This window comes from Drosophila gunungcola, unplaced genomic scaffold, assembly GCF_025200985.1.
Source record: "Drosophila gunungcola strain Sukarami unplaced genomic scaffold, Dgunungcola_SK_2 000082F, whole genome shotgun sequence".
Lineage (NCBI taxonomy): Eukaryota > Metazoa > Arthropoda > Insecta > Diptera > Drosophilidae > Drosophila > Drosophila gunungcola.
The window spans coordinates 198968-209244 of NW_026453244.1; the positions used below are offsets into that span (position 1 = coordinate 198968).

Below are 10277 nucleotides of genomic sequence, written 5' to 3' on the forward strand. Positions count from 1 at the left end.
CTATTTCTTTTTCTCCTGCGCAGGATTTCTGTCTACTTTGATATCTTGTAGTGACTTTATGTATATTTCCGGTTATATTTTGTAGTTCTTTGATGGTTATTCTTGATAACGCATCAGCTAAGTAATTGTCTTTTCCCTTTAAATATTCAACTGTGAAGTTGTATTCTTCTAATTCTAGCCTCATACGTGTCAGTTTGGAACTTGGGTTAGTCATTGAGAACAAGTATGTTAACGGTCTGTGATCTGTTTTGATAATGAAATGTTTGCCATAAATGTATGGTCGAAAATGTAATATTGCCCAATGTATTGCAGCTAGTTCCTGCTCGGTAGTACACTTATTACTTTCTCCCTTGGTAAAAGCTCTTGATGCATATGCAATGGGGAGTTGGAGTCCGTTATGGTTTTGAGTTAAAACCGCTCCACATGCTTGCTTACTTGCATCAGTAATCATACAAAATTCTTAACTAAAATCTGGATATTGTAGCAAAGTAGGTTCCATAAGTTTTGTTTTTAAACATTCGAATGCGTTTTGGCATTCGGCTGTCCATTCAAAAGGAACATTCTTTTTACATAATCGTGTTATGTGCCGTGAATAATCGGCGAAATTTTTTATGAATCTTCTGTAGTAAGAATGCTACAAAACGTCTTGCGCTGTCTGCATCGTGTGGGACTGGATAATTCAGTATGACATCATATTTCTTGTCATCTGGAAGTATTCCTTTATCTGTGCACTTATGACCTAGAAAAGTCACCTCATGCATAAAGAATGAACATTTTTGTGGATGTAACTTTAGGTTGTATTTCATACATTTCTCAAAAACGTCTGTTAAGTTTTTAAGCATATGTTTTTCGGAGCAACCTATAACTATTAAGTCATCCATATAAATAGTCATCATTCTCTGAAATGAATTTGGCGCTATTTTATAGTAAGATTATTGTTAGCAGTATATTGGAAGCTGTATAGATCAAGTGGATATAAGATGTGACTATTTAATAATTTAATAATAATAACACTTATGTTCCATTCCGATGTTCCAATAATGTAGAATAAGTAGTAAGGACTATGTGAAGATAAGAATAGGATAACACTTGAATTGAGAGAGACAATTGGAAGCAGACGTGAAAAAGCTAAGCTGAACAGAAATTAAATAAAATAAAAACTCAAGAATTGAAATAAATAATAAAACCTGCGTCAACAACTTCAGAAGTGGGATAGTCCCATTAATACATTCGCCTACATAGCCATACCTGAGAGCACACATTTTTTCCGCTTTTATAATTACGACGCCATTCTGAAATGGACAAGACACAAATTGGTGAGTGGCTACAAGCCAACGAAATCGAGTTCCCTGCAAGTGCAACTTTAAGGCAATTGCGCAAGCTTGCTTTGGATGCTGGATACCAAGAAGTGGCTGAAATCCCAGAAAGCATATTGGAGGAGGAGAACTCCAAAATGGAAGTATTAAGCCAAGGAGCCGCTACCGAAGGCATCCAGACATTGGAAGAAGAAGAAGCACTGCTTGACGCCGCCATAAGGGTTGCTGAGAAGAAGAAAATATTGGCCGGATTGATGAAAAACGTCGACAAAACGACAGATGACCTCCAAATGGTGAAGCACCTCGTGAGCCCGTTTTCTGCCACTGAAAAAGAGGAAGCCCTTAAGTGGATTTTGAATTTTGAGAGAGTCTGCAGAGATATCAACACATGTACAAATTTTCAACTGCGCTGCGTACGAATGTTGATGAAATCGGGTACAGATGCCGACTTGTTTGTGAGTGTTGATCGATCGAACACTTACGACGAATTTAAGACAAATTTCATAAAAACATTCGGTCGTGGAAGCTCAACTGCTGATATTGTATTGCTACTTAAGGAAACCATGTTCAACCCCGCGAAGAACACCGTTATGGGATACATACTTCTGATGGAGGAAATTGCTATGCGTGCAAATATTGACGAAAAATTGACAGTGCAGTTCGTCATTGATGGTTTTCGCGATCGTTCAGCCAATAACGCTATATTGTACACAGCAACAACAATCGCACAATTGAAGGAATTGGCTTGGAAGTATGGCAATCTAAGGAAGAAATCACACAATTTTCCTCAGCGCATGGAAAATACTGGAGGAGATCGGAAAACAGTCCGGTGCTACAATTGCTCTGCTTATGGGCACTACGCTTCGTCGTGCACTGCGCCGAAACGCGAGAAGGGATCTTGTTTCCGTTGTGGATCCCTCCAACATATGCTAAAGGATTGTCAGCAGAAGCCAGCAAGTGATCCGAGAGTGGTGGGAGCAGCCAACAACCAGCCGATACGAGATGACGAAGAGGAGCCTAATATGTTTATTCCGATTTTTAACCAGGTAGGAGTATATTTTACACTGATTGCCAACATAAGCCTAACGTAACTCTTCTGTCTGCCATGTTCGATACGGGAAGCGCCATTAATTTAATTCAGCACTCTGCGATTCCTTATAAAAACTTTAGCGATATACTGGTCCCGACGAATTACTATGGAGTTAATGGATTTAAAATTAAAACATTCGGAAAAATTTTTGTCAGGCTCGTTTTTCAAAACATAGAAGAAGAAATTTCATTTTTTGTTGTACCCAATAATTATGTTTCAACTAATGTTCTGTTAGGCCGTAAGTTTTTTGAGAAATTTGGAATAAAATTGATTTCTAAGGATAAGGTAAAAGAAACTGTAGAAGTGAATTTATTTAAGGATAGTGAACCATTGAAAATAGTGAGTATTGAACCAATAAATAGACTTCAGAATAGTGAAACATATAGAGACAGTGACCATTTAGAAAGCAGTAGAGATTTTGAAGAGTTGTGTATAGAAAATGAAATAGTTAGTGACGACAGCATTCCGTATATATAGTATTGATGTATTTCAGGATGATGAAAGTTTTGACATTGACCCGAAGTTAAGTGATGAAGATCGAAGCGAACTCAGTGAAATAATAAGATTGAATTACTTATGTTTATCTAACATCCCAGCGATCCAACATAGTTATGAAATGAGGCTAAGACTTAAGTCTGAAGAACCGGTACGCACTGTACCAAGAAGACTTTCGTATCAGGAGAAGAAAGATGTAGATTCAAAAATTGATGAGTTATTGAAAAAAGGATTCATAAGAGAAAGCAATTCACCCTATAGTTCCGCTATCGTTCTTGTTAAGAAAAAATCTGGAGAATAGCGTATGTGTGTAGATTATAGACAACTTAATAAGATAACCGTTCGAGACGGATACCCCCTTTCCCTCATAGATGACTGCTTAGAGAGATTAGAAGGAAATAAGTATTTTACATTGTTAGATTTAAAAAAAGGATACCATCAAGTGAAAGTAGCAGAAAGTTCCGTGCAGTATACAGCATTTGTAACACCTTCCGGTCAATATGAATATACAAGAATGCCTTTCGGACTCTAGAATGCACCCGCAGTATTTATGAGATTTATTAACTTTATTCTGCAACCTTTGATTCGCGAAGGAAATGTAGTAGTTTATAGGCTCGAAAACATTGAACGAACATTTTAAGATTGTAGGAAGAGTATTACGAATTTTAGCAGAGTACCGATTGGAAATTAAAATAAATAAGGTCCAGTTCGCTTACAAAAGCATTGAATTTTTAGGGTATACACTGAGTGAAAAAGGAATACGTCCGAATTATGAACACACATCAACTATTAAACATCTTCCGATACCAAAAGATCGCCATGGCATGCAGAAATGTTTAGGACTATTTTCTTACTTTAGGAAGTTTATTCCGGCATACTCAAAAATAGCAAAGCCATTGCAAGAGCTCACAAAAGCAGGTGTTAAGTATGAACTTAGTGAGGATTGTATAAAAACTTTTGAATATCTTCGTGACAAATTAATTTCATCTCCCATATTATCCTTGTACAACCCAAATCGAGAGACTGAATTGCATTGCGACGCAAGCAGCGAGGGATTTGGAGGAATTTTGTTGCAAAAGGAGGATGATAATAAGTTTCACCCAATAGCCTATTTTTCACAAAGAGCAACAAAACTAGAAGCTAGATATGAAAGCTTTAAATTGGAAAAATTAGCTGTAGTTTATTCATTACGAAAATTCAGAATATATTTAGAAGGAATTCCGTTTAACATAGTAACAGATTGTAATGCATTAGTTTTGTGCCTAGGGAAAGGACGCCTTAACTCGAGCATTGCCAGATGGGCTTTAGAATTGGCTAATTACAATTATACCCTTAAGCATCGTAGTGGAAAATATATGGCTCATGTTGATTCATTAAGTAGATACCCTTCAGCCTTAAATGAGAGTTTTGAATATGAACCAGTAGTGAATATCCAAAATAGTGACAACAAAGATCAAATAATTTCAAGAATTGACAGTGACGACATCAACCTTCAGCTTCAGATAACGCAAAATAGAGATAGTATTATAGTGATATTGAAAGAACAATTAGAACAAGGAAGTGTGAAGAACTTTATATTAAGCGATGGAATTGTTTATAGATTAGGTGAGAATGATATTGAATTGCTGCTGAAATGGAATCCCATATAATTAGGAGGGTTCATGAAAATTTATGTCATTTAGGTTCCGAGAAGTGCTTAAAAGAAATAATGAGACACTATTGGTTTCCGAACATGAAAGCTAAAATAGATGCATTTATTGGAAATTGCTTAAAGTGTATCATGTTTACGGTACCCACACATGCGAATAATCGAACACTTCATAATATACCTAAGCGACCAATTCCGTTTGATACATTTCACATAGACCATTTTGGACCTTTACCTTCAGTTATATCGAAAAAGAAACATTTGCTAGTAATTATTGATGGATTTACCAAATTTGTTAAGTTGTGAATTCAACGAGTACAAAAGAAGTCAACATGTGTTTTTCGAAATATTTTTAATACTATAGTCGACCACGTAGAGTTGTAAGTGATAGAGGTACATGTTTTACGTCATTAGAATTTGCCAAATTTTTATTAGAAAATAATATCGAACACGTTAAGGTAGCAACTGCGTCACCTCAAGCGAACGGACAGGTGGAGAGAGTAAATAGGACAATAAAAGCGATGCTGGCCAAGATAACTGAACCAATTAAGCATGAAGACTGGGGCAAACTTTTAGATAGGGCTGAATATGCCATTAATAATTCAATGCATTCAACTACAAAGGAATTACCCTCAGTATTATTATTTGGAGTTCAGCAGAGAGGTTGCAATATTGACGCATTAACAGAATACTTAGATGATAGAAATGATATACCACAGAGTGATTTAGAAAATGTGCGTAAGAATTCTTCAGATAAAATAGAACAGTGCCAGAAAAGGAGCAAAGAATACTTTCAGAAAAATCATAAAGACCATATAGAATTTGAGGAAGGCGATTTTGTTGTAATGCGAAACATTGACACCACAATTGGTACAAACAAAAAGTTTGTACCAAAGTACAAAGGACCATATATCGTTAAAAAGATATTGCCAAACGATAGATATGTCATAAGTGATATTGAAAATTGTCAAATTAGTCAAATTCCCTATGAAGGAATTGTAGAAGCATGTCGGATACGAAAATGGGCAGATTGGCGTAATCAGTGTGAAATTAACTCCTAATATATGCTAAATTAATTTAATTATATATCATAACTAGTCAAAATTGTTACTAACTAAAACATATAATATTAAGAAAAACTTTTATAATATTAGAAACCCACGATCGAGGACGATCTAATTGTCAGGATGGCCGAGCTGTTAGCAGTATATTGGAAGCTGTATAGATCAAGTGGATATAACATGTGACTATTTAATAATTTAATAATAATAACACTTATGTTCCATTCCGATGTTCCAATAATGTAGAATAAGTAGTAAGGACTATGTGAAGATCAGAATAGGGTAACACTTGAATTGAGAGAGACAATTGGAAGCAGAAAAAGCTAAGCTGAACAGAAATTAAACAAAATAAAAACTCAAGAATTGGAATAAATAATATAAACCTGCGTCAACATTATTAAGATTTAAATAATTTCCTTAATTTCCGCGTATAAATTTTCTTGCTCCGTTTAATCTACACCAGTTGACTCTTCCAATGTTGATTCTTCATCGGTTTCAACTGTTATTGCGGTATTAAGAATGGTAGGTACAGAGATATCTAAATTGAATTTTTCTTTTATCAATATTAGGTTTTCTCTGAGCCTTTGCAAAAATTTTGATACCCTTGACCAATGGTCGTCATTTAATTTTCCTCGTTGCCCATGTATTAATATGCGCGCCTCGTTAGAACAATTTACTAACATTTCTGCGTGTTTTTTTTTTTATTGTGCTCCCTTGAATTGGTCTGTTCTGATTGAGGGATTTGTAGGATTTATCGAACTCTGTTTTTATTTTGTTCAATTTCGCATACAAATCGTTCCATTCCATGGCAATATTATCTATGTAATTTTACCATAAAGATCGTGGTTTCACCGAGTATAGAATGGTAATCCACGATCTCTTTTACTGAGACGTATGGCAAAGTATTTAGGATTAAACCCTTTATTTTTTGATTGTAAGCAAACAAAAGGCTAAATTCCAAATTGTACTTTTCCATATAGTTATATTCGAATTCAGTGATTGTAATGAAGTTTTTATGGCAATGGAGAATGTTTAATGCACGCATTCTAAATTCTGGGTCTTTAATAATTTTTTCCTCAAGACAGCTATCCAATTCAATAGTGTTAAATGCCATAACTTTAATAAAAATAAAATAATTTTGTTTTCAATATTATTATATATTATATCTTATCTAGATCGTGTGCTCTACTTAAATACTTCTTCTTTAAACATTTATTGTGCAACTTGTATATTTTGGTAACAAAATTTGCTCTCATGATGACAATGATTATTATTAAGAGTATATGTACCCAAAATAGGTCAATATTGTTTGGTTCTACTTTATTAATAACGTTAGCAGTGGAGTCCACTGACTTAACGTCTACGATTCCCATTTTGGGTAGATATACTTCTTATATATAGGTATTATTATAATTACTATGATATTCAACAGAGAATTTATCTATTCTATTGTTATTCATTCATATGAAGAGATTTTATATGGATATACGTAAATATTCCTGTCTAGCTTTTAAAGTCTGAGGAGCACTCAGCAAAATAACGTCATCAAACAAAAATTTAGGAATTTAGTTATTCAAAACTGATTGATTAAATTATTTCATTTTATTAAAATTGAAAATTGGAAGAAAAAAAAATGTTGTGTTAATATTCATATAACTGATTTACAATATTTTGCTTTATATAAACCAGCGCTTTCGCGCATCGGCTCGGGTTTAGAAGTTTATAATTAAAGACAACTTAGGCATTGGCATAAATGCAGCCCTTATTGCGTTACTTTGCTCGTTTACAAAGTATTTTGTCCAGTTCTTTAATATTTTGTGCGTGTGCTTCCTTCTCCTGCGGGTTCGTTGCTATATCCCTGTAGTCCTTCAGTAATCGTCTCTGTTGCAGGAGTTTTACCCTTTTTCCACTTCTTTTTCTTTTGTGGATGGGTTTGATGGACTCCTGTCGTGCCCTCTACTCAGCTATTGTGAGGGGGCGAGGTCCATCGTTGGGACACAATTCTAGGGCCTCTCGTAAGGTTGGTGCGTCCCTTTGCTCAACAGGAGCAGGTGCCTCCCACGACGGTGCAGAGGGCGGACTGCCTTCCGCACTCATATGTTTCCTTCGTTGGTGTAGCCGGCGATCTGCCTACCACACATCAGTTTCCATCGTTGGTGCAAAAGAATTTGCCATTCCTTCCACACATGTCCTGGTCAATTTTCTTTATTTTTTTCTTCCTTCCCTCTTTATTTGTTTGTTGATTTTTTTTTTATTGTTTTTGTAGTCCGGGCCTTTTGGGCTCAGGCGGCGGTGCTGGTCATCGCACAGGCTAATTACTGTTGATTTTTTTTTTTTGCTGGAGATTTCGATTGACGATTTTCGAGGGCGGCTCTGGAGAACCTAATTTCGGACAGCCGAGGATTATGGATCGGCTTGCATCGTCCACATTGGACGGCCACACTTGTTAAGCACTGGCCCTAATTAGCCAAACTCGCCGATTTACTCATTTTGGGGCCAAAATAACGAAAATTACACAGCGCGCAGAGACAACAATTAAACCGTCTCACTTTCTGCTCGCGCACATGTCACGGTCGCCATGTAAAGTTGGTTGTAAAGTTGGTTTATTTTATAAACACAAGAAATCAGTGCACTGTAATGTTATTATATATATTGGGCTTTATTATTCCGTCCGTTTAGATCGGGACTCATTTTTAGAATGCTCACTTAAGAATAATGTTGGCTTGGCTTACAATGCATATAGCTGCACGAGCAGCGCCGCGGCCAACGCTTATGTATCTGAATATATATGTTAATGTATGCGTAAGTGTATTTGGGCGACGCATAGGATGTGCATAACATTGTTGTGTGGGTCGAATTGCTTTGCACTTGAAGTGCTGGGAATATTCGGACATAAACAAATGCAACAATCTTACAGTGATATAAGCGGTACTATATGTGAGCATACTACACTTCCACCATTGACAAAATTCCAAATACTACGCACTATTTCATTCTACACCAATGCGTTCTGCGGCCACAAAGAAACGTAGGTTTTTGTCGCTAGAAAGGATATTGTGAAAGAACCCTTCGGTGAAAAAAAAAATATATTGAATTTATAGAGGACTATGTTTGAATCGGCCACAAGTCCTCCACCAATGACAAAATTCCTAATACTCCGCACTATTTCAATGCCCACCAATACGTTATATGGCCACAAAGTACTAGAAAGGAAACTTTCAATTCATTGGGATATATGTCTTCCACCATTGACAAAATTCCAAATACTACGCACTATTTCATTCTACACCAATGCGTTCTGCGGCCAAAAAAAAACGTAGGTTTTTGTCGCTAGAAAGGATATTGTGAAAGAACACTTCCGTGAAAAAAAAATATATTGAATTTATGGAGGACTATGTTTCAATCGGCCACAAGTCCTCCACCAATGACAAAATTCCTAATACTCCGCACTATTTCAATGCCCACCAATACGTTATATGGCCACAAAGTACTCCAACTCAGTTAAGAGTAGTTTTCGATGCATCGTATCGTACATCCATGCAGGTAGTGTTGAATGATATCTTGATGGTAGGCTCATTTATCGGTACGCTTGAGCTTGAGCGTTAGCTCCCCTACAGTGCGTTCGGTATATTACTCGTTGATTTAACAAATAAATAATTTAATAAAAATAAATATTTAACACCCCTTCGATACCAACAAAATAAATACAAATAAACGCAATGGCAACTAAGAATATCGAAGAGCTTAAACCCCAACGAGATTTTTGCATGAACAGTATTAACCGAACTTATCGCCATTTAAAAGAAGCTAAATTATCAGTAAACTCGGGCTTGAGTGTCGATTAGAGATTCTAAATACGCACTTTGAAAATGCTTCACTTTTGCAAAACCAAATAGAAGTGAAAGATACAAAATAGGTATATCGCGAAGAGTTGGAAGAGAGGGCCGTAATGACAAAGTCATTGCTGATTTCGATTTTAAATAAGTGCAAACAAAATAATATCGAGAAATCCGCTCCGCCAGCAAATCGCCCGTCTCAATGCCGCCTGCCGAGCGTTGCTCTCCCAACTTTTAGCTGAAAACACTCCGAATTTAAAAATTTTATAAACCTTTTCGAAACTTTTGTTGACAAAGATGACACTTTACACGATATTGAAAAATTTAATCATTTAATTTCGTGTTTAGCTGGAGACGCTTTAGGAACAGTTAAGGCCTTTCAAATCACTGCGTAAAATTATCCCAAAGCCCTTGCTAGCCTGAAGCGGGTGTACGATAATGATTGTCTACCGTCTACCGATTGTTGCTCTACCAACTTTTAGCGGAAAACACTCCGAATTTAAAAATTTTATAAGCCATTTCGAAACTTTCGTTAACATAGATGACACTTTACACGATATTGAAAAATTTAATCATTTAATATCGTGTTTGGCTGGAGACGCTTTAGGAACAGTAAGGGCCTTTCAAGTCACTGCGGAAAATTATCCCAAGGCCCTTGCTACCCTGAAGCGGGTGTACGATCATGATTGTCTTATTTTTTTGACAACATATCGACACTTTTTAATTTGCAAAAAATTTCCCAGCCTTCAGCTACAGCCTTGAAAACCCTCATCGACACGGTCATAGCCTTGTATGACTCCTTGCTGTCTATTAGGGATGATAGACGCATTA

At 36.1% G+C, this 10277-nt stretch overlaps 1 protein-coding gene across 1 annotated transcript; it reads left to right on the plus strand.

Moving 5' to 3' along the window:
* Positions 1-1165: 1165 nt before the first annotated feature.
* Positions 1166-2552, plus strand: LOC128264871 (uncharacterized). Its single transcript, XM_053000575.1, has 2 exons — positions 1166-2362; positions 2439-2552. Exons 1-2 carry the CDS (start codon positions 1298-1300, stop codon positions 2445-2447), a joined length of 1074 nt encoding a protein of 357 aa, XP_052856535.1. The 5' UTR covers positions 1166-1297; the 3' UTR covers positions 2448-2552.
* The last annotated feature ends 7725 nt before the right edge of the window (positions 2553-10277 follow it).